A 19,199-nucleotide genomic window follows, 5' to 3' on the forward strand; every position below is an offset into this window, starting at 1 on the left:
TGACAGACATCAGCACACAGAAGTAATAAATATGTTTGATGAGGAAGGAGTCATAGGCAGAACTAGAAGGGAAGACTGCAAGCTCTGATAAATGATTTGTCATCAAGATGAAGGTGCAGTTCAGCTGGCTTAGCCCAACAGAGTCTCTGTTATACTGTACATTGCCTGCCCCGGTGTACTTCAGACAGACTCAAGTTATATCTAGCTATGTTTTGTCCATCACTAGTGTTGCAAAGGATAAATTGATGTGATAAGAACACACCAGGAATGTAGTGAAGTTTATGGGAAAATGCTCCTTCATGCAACTGTTTTGATGGATGGGGAATTGTCATTCCCATAAACTTAGGTTAGGTAGTTGCTTTTATTTAAGGCGAGAGTCTGATGGAGAGGAAGGGGGAAATTGGGCTGTGACCATTTAGATTCTGGTTCAGGGGATGAGTTCAGGGATTGGAGGTGTATTCTGCCTCTACGATCCAGTTAGTTGATGGGGAGATTAAGCATGCGAGGGCTGATAAATCAGTGCAGAATGCAGGGGCCCAAAAATCAAGGCTCCATGTAATTGTTTGTACCTTGCTTAAGTGTCAGTATAACCAGCTGTATTTGAAAATCAATTGATGACTTTTTTAGAATGCACGTGGTGGTGATGGGGAGAGGGGCAGCAAGTGGTGTATATACCATCTCTATGAGCATTTCTAGTCTAAGAATGTCACTTTTGTTTAATAATAGACTGAGTGAAATATACTAGCAAAAGTCATTTTTTTTTGGTTTGATTTCACTTGTTGCAATAGGGCAAATTCTGTCTTTTGGCTCTTGATTTGCAGTATATAGTGTCACAACAGACAGGCAATAGCTGTCTGCCCACAATGGTGGAAAGAGCACAAGAAGAAATCATGTTTACTATTTCTAATAGAGTTTGGGTCATTTTAAATTAGATCTAATTAAACGAATCTTATGAGAATTAAATCAGACCTCTGTTTCAGCTCAGCAAGTATATCTGCCATTAATGTCAAAAACCCAGGCTAGCAGGGCAGAGTGAGCCAAAATTAGCTTGTTGCTGCCTTTTAGCATGGTTAGGGAACCTAGTAAATTTAACCTTCCCCAGCAATTGATATTGACCAATCCCATGCAGCATTTGTTCATTTCTACAAACAATTCTTAGCAGCTCACATCACACAAAAGCTTTACAATCTCTAACTAATTAAACCTAAAACTAGCAGAGCTGTAATTAGAACTGAGGCATTTGATTCAGGTTCTGTATTTAGTCCATTAGACCATTTTTCTCCCATTTGAGAGCGTCACAGATCCCAGCAGATGTGTATTGCTTTAACCACTTTTCTGAGGCATTCTGCTACAGCCTCTTTGCTGCAGTGGTTCGTAATAACCTCCTTATAAGTGACAACATTTAATCAGTACATTGGCACTTCAGTTGATTTATACCAATACCAAGTATAAGGGATTAATGGTCTAGATGGATTTTACATCTCATACAGAGACTGAAATATTAAACAGTAATAAATCAGTTTACAAAGAAACAATTTGCTGAGTATTTTTCCTATATATTTCATCTGTCATTATATGTAGAGGTATAGCTACCAAACTCTCTTCTGTCTCAGCCTGGGGCATATACCTGTGGTGTATTTCCTCTGAACTTATCTTCTGTTACGTGTTTAGTAACTGAAGTTATTTCCTGTGTCATATGTCTTGTTTTCTAACTAGCTGTAACATGCTGATTTAGTGTAGTGTTTAGTTACAGTCTGGCTATGTAGCCATGAACATTGAGTATTTGAAGGGATGACATACATTTGACTTGTTTGTCCTTTTCCAGTGACATCTGGCAGACCTTTCACTAGATATTGAAAAACATTTATAGAAGGAACAAGCAAAGGTGAACTTTCCAACACTGTCAAGCAACTCCTTTTCCCTTCTTTTTTTGCTTTTTAAAAAATGTCCTAAGTCAGCATTTCTCAAACTGGGCCTCACTGATCAACTCCTGCTCCTCCCCCTCCCTCCCAGTGCCTCCTGCACACTGGGGAACAGCTGTTCAGCGGCATGCAGGAGACACTGGGAGGGAATGGGAGGAGTGGGAATGGGGCGCGCTCATGGGAGAGAAGAGGCAGGGAAGAGGAGGGGCAGGGGTGGGGCTTTGGGGGAAAGGGGAGAATGGGGGCAGGGCCTGGGGCTGAGCAGGGACCTTGGGGGTCTGTGAAAAAAATTAGATCAAAATAGGGGTCTTCGGGTTGGTAAAGTTTGAGAGCCGCTGTCCTAGGTAATGGAAATTGTCTATCCTGATGCAAATGGCCAACTGGGTTAGGAACAGTACAGACAGGAAGAGGAATGTTCTTTGGACCTGGCTGTGTGTCCTGCTTATTTGCCTTTACTTACTGACTCTTCTCTGAACCACATTATTCGATAGGTTCAGGAGACACTGATGTATTTCATATTGTACTCAGGCCAGATGGTGCATTGTTAAGGCTCCCAAACAATTTGCCAGTATCTGCTGCCTGGTTACACACACTTATAACCTTCTGAAACATCCAGCTTCAGTTTTTTGGCCTGAAATTGTCCATGCTTAGAGTCAGACTCTCATTCCTGCTGTGGCTACTTTTCGCTGGGAAGAAGGGCCAGAGTGTCATATGGGGTCCTACACACCCAGCTTCTGGTTAGGGAAGAATTCCTTGGTGCAGGAAGTAAGGAGGATAGCTACAGGCTGTCCTTCAAGGACTCCCCTACAACCACTGGTGTGTCTGGCTTGCAAGCAGCATGTCCAGGGTGGGGTTGGGGGCAGGAGGGGTGTGTTGGAGATGAGGCTGCAGCACAGAGCACTATGGAGATGCGGCACAGCCTACGGAGGTTACTCTAACTTAGACAGGCCCCTGAGTCTGTCTAAATTATGTCTGGGGCCTGCAGTGGGGAGAGTAGCCTAGACTCAGGAGGCTGCAAGGGTGATTTAAAGCTACCTTCACCCTTCACCTCCTGACATGTAAGTTCTGTACTGTACAGAATCTAATCCTTGGTCTTTGCCCAAACGGTGCATTGCATGTTGTTATTGGAAGTTTGAGCATTCCTGAATTCTGGGAGTGGGGGGTAAAATATACAATTTACTAATGTTGTTCCTGAAAGTTTTGGTACTGGGCATCAGTACTGGTTAGTCAGTACTGGTGAGTCACAGCATCTCAGTAGTATCATTCTGCCTGGTATAATTTGTGTATGCAACCTAAAATGTGATGTTTAGCTCTGATATTTAAAAAGGAAAAAAAGTGGGCTGGAATGGTATTTTAGTAACAGTGTAATATGTTGCCCTGTAGGGTGGATTGGGGTCTGTATACACGGTCCCTCTTAGGGGGTTAAGCAGGTTTTGAAAGCTTTGGGGAGATATTTTGTGTTGTTCATCAGGGGACCTTTTTTGGTCTCCCATAATAACACGGTGGTCCTCAACTCATACTCCAGTTTTCTTCCCAAGATTTTGTTAAAATAGTGCATTAGCTCTCTTCAGAGGTTCTGACATTGAGCAGGCAGAGGCGGTGGCGCTGTTTTGATGTCTGCAGAGCTCCTGAAGCTGCCCGACTCTCAGCTGGAGGTAGACTTTTTGAAGAACAAATTCATTTCTTTGAATCCTTCAAAAATTCCACTCATCTATAACCTATGGATGTTATTTATGACAGTGCAGGAAATCAACTAAAGATAAAATAAGCAGACACACAGCTGGCAACATAAAAGCTGAACAGATGTCAAGTATTTAGAAAATGAATAATTAATGCACCCAATAAAAATAAAGAAGTAATAACCTCGTGCAAGCATAGCTGTTTAGCCATAAACATTGCAGCAACTGACCAAAGGAAATAGCCTAATTTATTCTGATGGTGGTTTGCAACAGAGATGTATAAGCAATAAAACAACTACTACCCATGCACATATACTGATGACCCCTTCTTATCTTGCAGCTCACCTTGGTGATGCAAATATTGTGTGTCCTGATAGTCATTCTACATATGTCTCTTTTGTGATTTTTCACCTTTTTTATATAAAATAGCTTGAGTTGGAGCTTTGTTACAGATATGCCATTTGCATAGGTCAGTTAAACTTAGAGGAGAATCAACCACAGAAATACCATATGAAGAAAATAGGTGAGAACTGGAATAACAAAGGTATTGTTGGCATTTTTCTATTTGTTTACAGTTTATTGGGAGTTTAAGGCAGCTTGCTTAAGGTATTTTTACTATTAATTGTCCTGATCCAAATCCTGAAGTCTTTATTTATTTACTCCTAGTTCCTTCCTCTGGGAGGTTTATTTGAATGAGTGGGCAAGGATTTCAGGATTTGGCCCTTTTTGGGTATAGACTGTAAAGGTAGATAGATAGTACTGTAATGCCTTCTAGCTTCTTGAAGCAACTTCTTGTGCTGTACTAAAATGTATTCAGTACCCAGATAGTTTAGGTAGAACCCCTAAAGAAACGAGATCTTGCTAGAAAAGCCTAATACATCCCCTTAGATTAAAGTCTGTCCTCCTTTCACACACACAGATTCCACTGACTTTAGTGGGAGGCTCATGTATGAATCTGAAGGCAGAACTTGACCCTTAATTGGCAATTTTTCAAAAGTAAAGTATCTCCAGTTTGGGCAGGATAGTCAATCGGACATTTTTAGGAATCCTACAAATGCTGAGTGTTTTGAGCCAATACAGTTTTCAGCTCACCAATGTATCTGGAGTTACTCAGGGTTTCTTTTCTAGTCTCCTGATCCTGCTTGATTCCACACAGCAAATATTTTTAAAATGTTGCCTATCTTGATTTCTTTATTTAAAATCTTCCCCCACAACAGGTAATGTAATACCATAAAATGCAAGAGATGCTTTTGGTAAAGCATATAAATATACAAAATAATCAAGCTTAAAAAGCAATGGTTATTTACATCTAAATACATTTTATGAGGAGTTTTTAATCTAAATTGTGGCAGAGATAATGGCTGCTTTCATGCTGAGTTTTTTCACTGTAGTTTTGCTTTGTATAATAATTATGTATTATATTACTAGCTACAGTTTATTGTTCTACCCCTTTCTGAGCAAACAGCAGCATTTTAGTATTGCTGGAATCATTCCAGCTGGATCAAAATATCATTAAAATGGTGGAAACTTCCATTCCAGTTATGTCTGCTGCAAATATTGTTTAGGAAACCAAAAATGTGTGTTAGATGTTAATTGAGCCCTTGTTTATCTCCTGAAGGGAGGAATGTCTTCTAAATAAATTAGTGAATATATACCAAAAAGTTAAGATCTCTCAGACCCATAAAGAAAAGAGAAAAAGGCACTGAGTCAAACCATAGCTTTTCAACAGATAGATTCGCTATGGTTAGCTTTTAATAGATGTTTGAAGAGAAGAAACAACTCATCCTTTGTGTAGTCACTGTGCAGTATATGAGATACTGCTCCGTTTGAAATGAGTCCACTAGTTTTTCTTTTATAAATATTTTTCATGCAGTATTTTCATGTCCCAGCTGTATTGGAAATTATTATTTTTTTTCCTTCTTAAATAGCCCAAGAAGAACAGACATGAGAATGTCATTACACTGAAGTACACGCGGAGTATTGTTCTGCTAATTTTTGGGAAATAAAAAAAGAAGTTTTGGATTCTGCTACAATGTTTTTATTTTTATTTACTATAGATCCTGAAAGCAAAATTTCGTCCTGGTTTTATAACAACTTGTAAAGTATGTACTGAATAGACTGTGATTTCAATGGAACTACACCCATTTACACCAACTGAGTGTCAAGATGATCTGGTCTTGAGTCTGTTTCATTGGACCTGGCTAGTACTGGTGCAATTTGTGGCTCCTGTGCACTTTTCTCAATACTTGTCCCTCTAATGTTTTGATGAATGTGGAGTTTGAATGTATTACAGTTAATGGAGCAATCCTAACAAAACAGAGAAACCTTGGTACATCTCATGGAGATATACTTTAGGATCTGATATAAATAGACATACACACACACTTTCAGAACTAATACATATATATATATATATATATATATAGGAGATCCTAACACATATCTCTATAAGAACAACATTTATATAGGTAGTTTTTATTACACTTGGAGATATTACCAATTGCAAGGAGGAGATCCCAGAATATCTTTGAGAAAAAAACTATAGTATAGTATAGTATTGAATTCAAACTGGAACAGGTACAGAGAAGGGCTACTAGGATGATCCGAGGAATGGAAAACTTGTCTTATGAAAGGAGACTCAGGGAGCTTGGCTTGTTTAGCCTAACTAAAAGAAGGCTGAGGGGAGATATGATTGCTCTCTATAAATATATCAGAGGGATAAATACCAGAGAGGGAGAGGAATTATTTAAACTCAGTACCAATGTGGACACAAGAACAAATGGATATAAACTGGCCACTAGGAAATTTAGATTAGAAATTAGACGAAGGTTTCTAACCATCAGAGGAGTGAAGTTTTGGAATAGCCTTCCGAGGGAAGTAGTGGGGGCAAAAGATCTATCTTGCTTTAAGATTAAACTCGATAAGTTTATGGAGGAGATGGTATGATGGGATAACATGGTTTTGGTAATTAAATATTCATGGTAAATAGGCCCAATGGCCTGTGATGGGTTTTAGATGGGGTAAGGTCCAAGTTACCTGGGAAAGAATTTTCTGTAGTATCTGGCTGATGAATCTTGCCCATATGCTCAGGGTTTAGCTGATCGCCATATTTGGGGTCGGGAAGGAATTTTCCTCCAGGGCAGATTGGAAGAGGCCCTGGAGGTTTTTCGCCTTCCTCTGTAGCATGGGGCACGGGTCACTTGCTGGAGGATTCTCTGCTCCTTGAGGTCTTTAAACTACAATTTGAGGACTTCAATAGCACAGATATAGGTGTGAGGTTTTTTTTTGTAAGAGTGGTGGGTGAAATTCTGTGGCCTGCGTTGTGCAGGAGGTCAGACTAGATGATCATAATGGTCCCTTCTGACCTAAATATCTATGAATCTATGAATCATTACCTGAGGAATTATATTAGGATCTGCGACAGTGTCTACTGAATGCCCAAACTCTCACTGGCTTAGTGGAAGCAAGAGCAGGCTCAAGATGATAGCAGTGATTGATAGAACCCTCATACAGGGTGAGGCTGGTTAGTTTAGACACTGCTAAAGTGTACAAATGCAATAGCCCCGATCAGCTCTGAGCCCAGTAAAATTAGATGGGAGACACTTTAATAATCCTTTAAAAAAACCCAGACATTCACATGGAAAAACTTTAAGGAAATGCATAACTAAAGTGATAATGTTCTGTATGCTGTTAAATTGCTGTTTGCGCTGTACAATCATTTTAAATGTTGTTCTACAGTTATGCAAATGAACTACCAGCTGTTTAACAGTATATAGGGCTTTTTCACCTAAATTGTGCATTTCCTTAAAGTTATTTACGGGAAGATTTTCTAAGTGAATGTCTATTTTGGCCCAGATTCTCTAAAGCCCTTTACAGCACTCTGGTAATGCAAAGGGGCCTTAAAGTAGGTATAAATCTTCATGCTGCCAGAGGGGCTTTAGTGTAAATGAGAACCAGGCCCATCATGAGAAATAATTCCTGCCCTGAAGATGTTACAGCATAACAAACAACAGGGGGGAGAGGAAATACAGGACAGAAAGGTAAACAGATCTTCCCAAGTTCACACAGCAGACCAGTGGCAGAGTCAATGATAGAGCCCATGTCTCCTGATTCTTATTTCTGTGCCCTACCCACTGGGCCAGGCTGCCACTCTGAAAACAATGTCTTCAGGAGTTTGTCCTTCAAGTCTCTCTCTACAGCTGTAAATTGTAAGTCAGGTGTATTGGTGTCAGGCCAGCATAGATAATATAGAATAAAAGGAACTTAATGTAAAAATAATGTCATCAGTTGATGCAATTGTCCTTTTCTCAGTAATCCAGGAAACAACCACTGCACGTTTCCTTTGTGCTTTTCTCAGTAACATACACACAATCGGCTTTAGTTTTAAACAAATATTAAAGGCATTCCTTTTAAAATGGATTTATCTTCTTTTAATGGATAGGAGAGAGCCAGGATGTGTCTGATCTATTTGGTAAATCAGCTGGCCAACATGGAACACTCGTTTCACCATATTCTTCTGCTGGAGATTAAGGACATCACCGACACCTTCTCAAATATTCTGGGCAACCAGAGCAGAGATATCTACCGTATGAGTAACAGTTTCACTGCCATAGCCAAGCTTCTGATCAGACAACTGGAAAACTACACCACATTAGGAAGCAGGTAAAACTAGTTTCTGTATTAATCTTATATCTGGATAAGTGGAGACATGTGTCACGGTGTGATGAGTGACAGGAGTATACAATTATGCTAAATGTACTCAATTAGTAATGAGCTAATATACAAGTACCTGCAGGGAACTTCAGTAAAGTCAGGATATCAGAGGTCCTCTATCATCACTGTAGGCTGCCACCTCTAAACTTACTTTCAATCAATTTTATATCAAAATTGGATGCCATTCTAGAAGGCCTGCTCTAGTTCAAACAGGACTTAATGCAGAAAGCACTTGGCAAAATTCTATAGCCTATGTTGTGCAGGAGGTCCGACTAGATGATCAGAATGGTCCCTTCTGGCCTTAAAACCTATGAATCTAGGAAGGAGGGATGGTACTAGTATCTATTCTATTTTGCACCCTCCAAAATACACCAATATGATGAGAGGAGGATTGCCACCAGTCAGAAGGGCTGAAAAGCAGTTAAATGGTTAAAGGACTAAATAACAAATTGCAGAGTAAGAGACATCAAGGCCTTTTAAAAGGTGGAATAATTTTGCTAGGGAAGTGCTGGAAGCCCAGTCATCTGAGTCATTTATATTGGGTTGAGCAAAACACTGAAGAATATGAACAATCTGGAGTTGGCAAGGGACTGGAGTAGATTTGGTAGGGCTTTCCCCACTCTACTTTGTGATTCCCTAATCAAACATGAAGAACCAGACAACCATTCAGCAGTAGTGAGGAAGATCAGAAAGTACAGCGGTAGTCTCAGAGAGAGCTGGAAAACATCAGAGGGGAGAGTCAAGGAGGCATCTGGAAGGGTTAAGGGAATCCTGAAGACAAGTGCCAAGATTTTCAAAACAGGAGTCCAAAGACAGACTTCTAACTCCATATATAGGCAGCAGAATAAGTGATCTGATTTTCAAAAGTCCTGAGCACGCACCAACTCCCAGTGAAGTCTGTGGTTCTACTATATGCTTAGGACTTTTTAAAATCAGGTCACTTATTCAGGTGCCATGTGGATTTAGGAGTCTAACTTTAGAAGTGCATTTTTGAAAATCCTGGCCAAGGGCATTATCTCTAATGGCAGAGGAATTGCTACAAAGAATTTCACAACATAGGAAGTGTACCACTTTGGAAGGAGTTATAGCTGGCAGTGATAAGGGAAATGTCGTGGCATTTAAGGGAGGAGGTAAAGAAAATTATTTTTAGGACCATTGCAGAAATATCAAATAATGATTCTGCTCATACACTTATACATTGCTCAGTGTTTGGGGCACTCCTGTTTTCTAAGACTTTTGTCCCTTCTCCTATCAGAAGTAACTTAATACACAGATTTTCAAGTATTTATTTTAACTTTTAGTATCTCACGAGGAGGCTTCACCATACCTTCCTCCAGATAACATGTGTATTAGCTCAGTTGACAGGAGGCATTGCTCAGATTTTCTAATGTGGAGTGAAAATAATCCCTGTGACTTTCATTTGAGAGCTTGAAAAGCCTTTGCTTGAAATAAAATAAACAATATGGACCTAACTTCAGTGGAATTACCCCAGACTTGAATTTGTCACTGTGCTTCTAAGTGTGTGACTAGCTTCTCATGTGGGGACATCAACAGAAGAGAAAGGCATAAGGTTTGTATCAACATACATGAACTGGCCACTGGATTATTTCATGTCAAGAGCCTTGCAGGTGTACAGAATGTTTGACAAACACGTAATATAATAAACAATATCCCTACTCATAGAAGCTTACAATCTAACTCAGCCAAATACAATGTGCAGCTTACAAGATCAAATGCAGAAATAGGGATGGACAGCACCAAAGCAGAGATCAGTGTTGAAAGGTGAAAGTGTGTTTTAGGTGTGATTTGTGGGAGATTTGTAGCTAATCATATTACTTAGTGCACTGCTGGAAAGTGTTTGGATACCAAGGTGCTGGGCTCAGTATAATAATCTGAATAGAATAGCAAGAGGTTGCTTGGCACCTGAGAAGAGAGGGGTTATTCTAGATTTCAGGAGCTATGTGGAAGTGGTATGGTATTAGGGTGACCAGACAGCAAGTGTGAAAAATCGGGACGGGGGTGGGAGGTAATAGGAGCCTATATAAGAAAAAGCCCCAAATATCAGGACTGTCCCGATAAAATTGGGACATCTGGTCACCCGATATTGTATCCAAGTCTGGGAGAAGAGACTAAGGGAGAAGGTTGAGAAGGACCTAGAAAATGTAGTTACACTCATTGGGTGCTGTAACTGGATAATGCAAAAGTTTAAAAAACTCTTCTTCCTGAGAAACTAAGTTAACATTACCTGTAGCTGGATTTTTGGCGTGTAACTGCCTTGGACATGTCTACTGAAGTTTGCACTCTGAATATAGTGCCCCAGGTCATAGTATCTCATACTAAAATGATCATCTCAGGAAACATCTCAGGGTATGATAGAGGTCTATAAAATCATGACTGGTGTGGAGAAAGTGAATAAGGAAGAGTTATTTACTCCTTCACATAACACAAGACCCAGGACTCACCCAGTGAAATTAACAGGCAGCAGGTTTAAAACAAAGAAATGAAGTAGTTCTTCCCACAACATACAGTCAACCTGTGGAACTCATTGCCAGGGGACACTATGAAGGCCAAAACTATAAAAGGGTTCAAAAAAGAATTAGAAAAGTTCATGAAGGATAGGTCCATCAATGGCTAATAGCCAAGATGGTCAGGGATGTAACCCCATGCTCTGGTTGTCCCTAACCACTGACTGCCAGAAGCTGGGAGTGGACAACAGGAGATGTATCACTCAATAACTGCCCTGTTCTCTTCATTCCTGCTCAAGCACCTGGTATTTGCCATTGTCATAAGACAGGATATAGGGCTAGATGGATCATTGGTCTGACCCAGTGTGACCATTCTTATGTTCTTTTACTTTCGCTAGGAGTATATTTTACATAATTTGATGCATCCAGCAATTTTTTAAAATGGCCCAGTGATTAGCTCTGCACAGTTGTTGGATTGTTTTACAAGATTTGATATGTCCAGCTTTTAAAACAAAAAACAATAAACCAGCTAAACACCTTCTGTTCAGTTGTTGCTCACAGACTGAGAGCAGTGCTCCCCATTTCGTATACTTTGAAGAAAGGGACACTAGGAAGGATTTAATGCACAAAACATGACCTACAGTACTGTCCCTCACCTTTCCATCATAGAGAAATCAAAAACAGCTACTGCTATTTCTGTGGGTCACACAAAAAGGTGCTTTGTTTTCTCTAGGCAAAGCAGTCACCAGAAGTAACTCCATTCCCAGAGCTTGGCTGAAATCAGTCAGGGAGGCTGATGCGTGCTGAGGCTGGTTGGATGAAAGGGCTGAACTGTGACTCTTTGGCCTTAGCTTGCAGGTGCATCACCATGAGTGCTGAGGGAGCACAGGCCAGGATCCAGGCTTTGCAAGCAGGCAACCTGTGCTCTTCCAGTGCCATCTTAGCGTCACTGGGGAGGGGGTGGGGGGACTCCATGACCCTTCCCTCATTCCTCCTCACCCTTTCTTAGGTAGACTAGCTAACAAGATCACCTGATTAATAAATACATCTCTACTGATGTTAGCCCTTGCCTCACAGCCCTTGATTCAGAGAGCACGTGATGGGATCAACCCCTGAATCATATGAAGAGCTGATGTAAAGAACAGCACAAAGGAAGACATTTGCAGTGGACACCAACAAGTTTGATCTGTCCTACAAAACCTAGAAACTATGCTACATGTTCATGAATGCCTTCTATTGGCACCTTAGCTAGTAACTCTTCACATCTGTACAGACATAGAGTTCTCTCATAACATCTCCCATCTCATCATGGCATCTGAGGGACAAAATGAGGCCCTCGCAGGGCTAGTCACAATCTAGCCCTTTTGGTCTAAGATAATAAACAAAAGCACTCATGTAGCTCAAAAGTGTGTCTCTTTCACCAACAGAAGTTGGTCCAGTAAAAGATATTAGTTCCCTATGACCTTTTGGGGTGCAATCCACACCAGAGAAGGTCTGTGTCACCCCTGCCCTGAACCTTGGGTGCCTTACAATGCCTTGCTGCTGTAGCTCCCACCTGGGCTGCTCACAAACAGCCTTCCACCATGCACATCACACTCTGAGTGTCTGTGTACAGCTGCAGCCTGCCAACATGCTCCAATCACACTCTGGCTTCTACCAGCCTGGGTTACCACAAACCCAACACACTCCCAGACCTGAATTTTCCCTCCAGAAATGTGTATTCTGTATTACACTGTCCAACCCTCTCCTGGATAGTTCAGATAACAAAGGTCCATTGTCCCTGTAAGAGAATAATATACAACAACTTGCCTTCTTAAATGGAGTTACTCACACAGTTCACGACACTGGATTAATTTTGATTAAGAACAAAAAAAGGTGTATTTAACTACAAAAAATAGGTTTTATGTGAGTACAAGTATTAAGGCATTAAAATCAGAAATGGTTACAAGAAAAATAATGATAAAATGCTTTCTACTGCTAAAACTTTACAAACTACGCTTGGTTTAAGGTAAAATTCTTACCATATGCTTCCATCAGCATTGCTGACCAATCTTCCGGTCAGGTTCCCTCCCAAAGTTAAAGAACTGGATTTTTTTGTCTTCTTGGGTTTAAACGTAGCTACAATAACACTGCAAAAAGCACTAGGGAGCAGACCTGACTCCGGGGAGGTCTCAATCCTCCAGAACACTGGGGGAGCTGCCTCAGCAGGTTCTGAAGTCTGTGGTCTGGGTCCTGTCAACCTCATGTGCAGTCCTCAAAACCTGCTCACCACCCCTCCTGATCTTAAAGGATCTCACTCCTGACATCTAGGGGTGAAATCCTGCCTCCACTGAAATCAATGGGGCATTTTGCCAATGACTTCAATGGAGCCAGGATTTCATCTCTAGATCCTAAGTCTGTTCTTTGGGTCCCCCAAACCTAGAACACAGTAACGAATAACCATAAGTGGTCTATTTCTTCATGACCTGCTGGCTGGAATCCTCCAGGGACAGGGCAGGGTGAATGTGGCACAGACCCTTTAAAGCCAGCCAGTCTCTGAAGCCAGTTGGCCTTATTTTCACTATGCTCTGGTTCTGGGAGCTCAGAGTGAAGCTTTTGCAGCCAGCTGACTTTGGAGAACCTGGAGTAGGGCCTGTGAAGCCTGCTGGTTAGCTCTGGAGAAGTTGCTTGTAGCTTCTTATTGATCCACTGGGGTTGGGGAACCCGGAACACTGTGAAGAGGGACAGTGCAAGTCCAGGAGACAGGGCCAGATTAAGGCAAGCCGGGGCCAGAGGCACAGACATGGCACGGGGCTCTGTGTTTTAGCCCTGCCCTCTTTTGAAGATGTGGTGGCACGGGAGCTCTCTTCTCTCCAAACAGACTGAGATAGTGATGTGGGGCCCCTCACCCCTGCTCCCCACACACACACCAGGAGTGGCAGCAGAAGTTCATTCTTTTCCCTAAGGAGATGGTGGTGGCAACAAGGGGTTCTTCTAGCATTTACCCCAGCAGTTTAGCTATATTTGCTTGGGTTTTGGGACCCCTTGCCTTCCTACCTCATAGAGCCCTCTGCTTGCGTGGTGTTGTCAGGGTACCCCAGAGTAGTGGGTCTTAGAGTAAATGTCCCATTGAGATGCCTGGGGCAGTTCACACCTCTTAGAGCTATTGTTTCAGACTGAGACAGACATCACTGTATTGGTGACACCTGAGTTACATTTTCAAGCTGTCCTTAGTGACCATGAAGACTACATAAAAAAAATAAATAAAAAAGAAAGCTGAGAGTCTGATGTACTCACATGACTCCAGGAGCTGGGGCTGCCTTAATCTGGCCCTGCCAGGGGATGTAACCAAGCTTCATTTAACCAAAAGTTCTCTTTAAAAGTAAGGTGGTATGTTTTATCAACTGAGTTTAGTCCAAAAGATAAACAGAAAAGCCTACAGGAACAGTTACTGAAATTGCCCCTTTCCCCACAAGTTAGTAGCTGCCAAATGGACAAAATAAATAGGGAGAAAGTATTTTCAAATGTCTAAATAAGTTTTTCTAACCCTCCATCACCAGCACCACGAACCTCTTTCTAATGCACCTCGTAACAAAGTACTTTGACTGTTCCAGTATTTGTCCCACTGAGGATAGTTCAAATGATATTTAGTGTAGTTTACAGCGAAGGTACACTAGTTGCTATTTTTACTGAGAGCTGTATAAATACCATTATGTGGAATGTGACAGGTCAAGAGGACAGAAAGGGAAACTACTTCTATGATAAAATTCAACACAGATGTCATCAAGCTCATAAATGTGAGGAATGGCCTCGGAGGCATGATAATGAGTGGAAGCCAAAATGTTGGGGTCATTCAAGAAACAATTAATTGGCATTCTGGAGAGAGTTAAATAGTAAAAAAGAGAGGAGCCCCATGGAACTGAATCATTTTTAAGGAAAGCTGTGAGAAATTTATGCAACTCACCTGGTGATAAAGTGCCTGGTCAAAAAATAGATCTGAGGCCCAGATCTGTAAAGGTATTTAGGGGTTGCTGCTGTGCTCAGTATTGCAATGCCTAACTGATTGAGGATCCTAAAGCTCATTTTCAAAAGCGATTTAGGCATTTAGGAGCCTAAATCTCATGGACATTGATGGGATAGAGGCTCCTAAGTGCCTAAATCGCTTTTGAAAATGGGTTTTAGGATCCTCAGGCATTGCAGTGCTGAGTTCAGCAACACCTAAACACCTTTAAAAGTCTTGGCGCTCGCTCTTGCAAAGAGTTGATTAAAGTTACTGGAGAATATAACTGGGAATAGAAAATAAGTCCATGTGAAATAACATGCATGTGTTGGAAAGTAGTCCAAGAGTAACTAAAGGGGAATAATAACGTCAGTTGTCATTTGTATTGTGGGAATTATAATGAAGCAGTAGAAGGAGGGGAGGCTTCACAAACCATCTGATAGAAGAGTTTAATAATTATTGATCTAGATCATGTTTGTTCACTTGATAAATTAGTAATACCAGGAAGGCTCAAAAGGTATTCCACCCACTGAAATGTTATGATATCCCTACGCTACTCCATGTCTGGTGCAATTGGTTGAAAAGCAGAAGACATTTTTCGTTAAAATGTCAATGAAATATTTTTCAATCTTTTCCCACAAAATTCTAAACTGAAAGAACGCACTTTGCTGAGTGGAAGAAACCTCTGGGGAGAGTGAGAGACATATATTGCTTTTCTAATATTTGGTTGTGTATGTGTGTTTGACTCTCACCAGAGCATATAGAAAATTGAAAAAACAAAGTTTTAACATTTCAAAAGTGACCACATGGACTCAGGGCCAAATATTATGTTACACCAATGCAAACCCAGGACAAATCACGAAGTTGCCATAGGGCTTCAGTGGAGTTGTTCAGGATTTAATTCTTTTCGATATAGGGCAGAATTTGGCCTTCAGTCCACAATGTAGAGAATAAATAATGATAAAGGAATAGGATAATAATAAATAAAGGAATAAAAGGATAATAAATCATCAGGCTGCACTGTGTAAAGGCTCAGCAAGGGCCTCATGTTAGAATAAAAGAGCTTCTATTTCTGAAAGTATGTAAACATCTAGCTCCTTGACTGAATGCACACTGAATCACAATTAGCTGTCCCAGGGCTTGGTGCACTTTCCATTGAAGTCCCCTTGACTTCACTGGGCTGTGGATCAGGCCGTAAATGTTGCCATATGCACCTGCAGTTCTTTGTGCTATGCCTTACACAATTATAGGTGCCAAATTAGAGGCTGAGTTGACATACCTTTAAAAATATAGGTATAAGAGGTCATAGTATAAAACAAAGATCTTAATCGAATGCAGAACTTTAAAAAACTTACGCTATTCCCTGGTTTTATATTTCAGAGGCTTAGCCAAGGACAACATCAGATAGATGAGGGACAAGAAGAAAAGTAGACCAAAAGTTAGGAACAAAGTTAAACGGTGTAACTCCACTGCCTTCATTGGATTTAGCACTGATTTGTACTAGTGTAAGTGAGATCAGAATCAGGCCCTGAATGTGGAAATATACCCAGTAGCTCCAGAGCTACTGTAACTACTTAATTGCAGAAAGTTTTTCTTAAACAAGAGTAACAATTCAGAGTATTTGTGCTGTGAAAGAACAATAGACTTTTTATCTGTGTGCATGAACAATAACCCATTCCTTTTAGAATCATGTTTCCATAAGGAAAAACGGATTTCTTCTAAGTAACTGTTGGCTTGGAATCATTTGACATGGGGTATTTTGCATGCATTTCGTGGAGAGTATCATTAAAATCATGTGATGGTCTATTAGCATGCCACCTACTATCACAAAGAGGCATGTCATTCACCCCCAGAGATAACTTTTAAAAGTGAATGTAGAATGTTTGTGTGTGCTGATCCAACTTAGAAGTCTGTCATGGTCAATTTAAAAAAGAAAATACAGAATCTAATGAAGCTTCCCAACCACCATTCCTGGGAACAACAAAGTAAGCATGCAAGCCAGACTGCTCTTTGTTGTTTATTTTTATATAGTGGCTGGATGAAATTATTTCTTCTTTTTATAGGAGAAGAAAAGTCTGGCATATGGTGTCATTTACAATTCATATGCCTTTCATTTTCTCTTCCATTTATCCATCTTTAAAGCAATGTTTGTTATGGTGTAAAGGATTGTATCTGTATTTAAGAAATTCATATGATGATATGGTACAGTAGGGTGACATTGCTATCTGCTTTGGAAACAATATGGGTCATGAAGTTTGACTGGATAAAGCTCATGTTCTAGTGACAGTAAAGTTTGATTCTAATAATTCTCCCTTAGCAAGACATGCAGCAGCACTTATAGCAGGGCATCTCCATTGCTCACACACAGCTTGTTCATAATGATTTGAGAAATCATTAACAGATTGTGCCTGCCCACTCACAGAATGTCTTTACTTTAGCTACCTCTAAGGTGGAAAGTGATAGTAAGGTGACACTGTATTTTTGAAGCTTTTAAGGCTGTAGACCCTGACTCTATTCAATATCTTTGAACATTGCTCTGATACTTACCTATGCTTACATTCGACCTGTCTTTTAGAGATTCTACCATTGCTTCTTAGTTCAGGAGGTGATTATGTCTTTGCTTGGGGAGCCTTGGTAGTAAAACTTGATCCTCCCATATGACTGCAGCGGGAGCAGAGGTAGGCCAGCATGGCACGCTTTTGAAAATCCCACCCTTCGTGTGTTTTTAGAAAGGTATTTGGATTGTGCTGCATCACATTCTCAGCAGCTGGTGGGGGGGGGGGAAATGTGTATAGAAATACAAATATTGTTCTTATGATCATCTGGTTACCTGTGTAATATTTTGATACCTCATCATAGAGAGTTGAAAAGTAATTCAGTAATAAGGAATATGGTGCCACCAAAATCTTCCTGCAAACATGTTCTATATACTTCCTTGGATATTTCTACATCTCTTGTCTCCTGAAAACAGTCTGGGCCAAATTCAGCTCTGGGGTAAGCGGGGCCAACTCCAGCAGTGTCAGTAATGTATTCAATCATTTTGCCAAGATTTTACACAATTGTTAATTTTATTGTTATTTGACTGGAGGAGCCAAGAGAACAGCTTGACTGTCTTTCAGCCATGCACAGTATGTAGGCTCAGTGAAGTATTTCATGTTGGTTACATCTTTTCTGCGTGTTAAGAATGGCTTCATGTCAAAAGGTGACATTGTTACTGCAGTGAGCCTGGGCTTACATAAGAGAGATAATGAGGCCTGCCCCCCAAGGATATCCCAAGAGATGAGTATTTTGTTTTGTCCATTAAGAATGGAACCAGCTATCCTGAAAGTCCCAGGAGCCTGGTATTGGCGGGCTAGTTGAGTTTGAGCCAAGCTGTTGATTTGTGGACTTCTGAGTTATAATGAACCATATTTTTAACAAAGTCACTGTTGGTTTACATCTGACAAATGGAACCAAATGTTTCCATGAAAGAAACACTATGATAACATTTCCTTTGAGAGCATGATCCAATGTCCATTCAAGTCAATGGAAAGACTCCCATTGAGTTCAGTGGGCTTTGGATTACATCCCAAGTGGGGAGGGGTGAAAACAAACCAAGCTCAGTTTACTCAGAGTCTGGTCTTATTTCAGAATTCTGTAGAGCCTTGTTCATTCACATTCCTCTAATCCACAAACCTGATTGCTCCATCAAATACCCCACTCCAAAATCCCAATGAACAGGGGTTTGCTATATATAATTTTATTAGAACATAGTTGACATGGTAATGGGCATACCATTGATACATAGAGAGATAACAATAGGTGAGATTAAGTCTTGTTCTACATCTCTGCAAAGATTTTATAGCCAAATCTGTAGTAAGGTTCCTTATTACTAAGACTTCATTACTTTTACAAAATGGTCTCCAGAATATTTATTACTATATCAGGACCTATTGCCTAGATCAAAACAAATGAAAAATTAAACTTTGTGATTCAGTATCCTTGGTTGCTTCTGTTAAATATGTTTGTTTTCATAAGCAATAATTTGCAATATTTGGAAATTCTCAATAGGCCTTCCAGTCTTGAATATGAATTAGCTAGATTCTGCTATATTTGGCAACATTGCATTTTAACTCTCATCCGTGACATTCCAGACACCTAGCTATTTTGCATTTAATAATTTATCCACTTGGACACTCATTTTTAAAAAAAGAAAAAGAGATCATTAAAAAAATTCAAATTATGATATAATGTTTAAATGTGTGAATAAAGTTAAAAATACTCAAACTCCACTCTTTAACCCTGTGATAGGGTTCTGATATTAAGAAATCTTTAAATATTACACATAAGAGGCTAAAGTATGGCATAGGTATGTTTTGAGCTTGTAAAATGTGGTAACTCATCCCTCTATGAATTACTGTACATACTACCCCCATAGTTTTGTTGTCTCATTTCCCCCCTT

General features: G+C 40.3%; 1 protein-coding gene across 2 annotated transcripts in view; it reads left to right on the forward strand.

Annotated features, from left to right (window-relative positions):
• The window catches only part of VEPH1 (ventricular zone expressed PH domain containing 1), a 147,844-nt gene that overhangs the window by 50,456 nt on the left and 78,189 nt on the right, over positions 1-19,199 (forward strand). For both annotated transcript variants that reach the window (XM_077827020.1, XM_077827021.1), the window contains exon 6: positions 8,043-8,263. In XM_077827020.1, coding sequence (XP_077683146.1) covers positions 8,043-8,263 — 221 coding nt within the window. The remainder of the gene's footprint in view (positions 1-8,042; positions 8,264-19,199) is intronic.

Source organism: Eretmochelys imbricata, chromosome 9, assembly GCF_965152235.1.
Source record: "Eretmochelys imbricata isolate rEreImb1 chromosome 9, rEreImb1.hap1, whole genome shotgun sequence".
Classification (NCBI taxonomy): domain Eukaryota; kingdom Metazoa; phylum Chordata; order Testudines; family Cheloniidae; genus Eretmochelys; species Eretmochelys imbricata.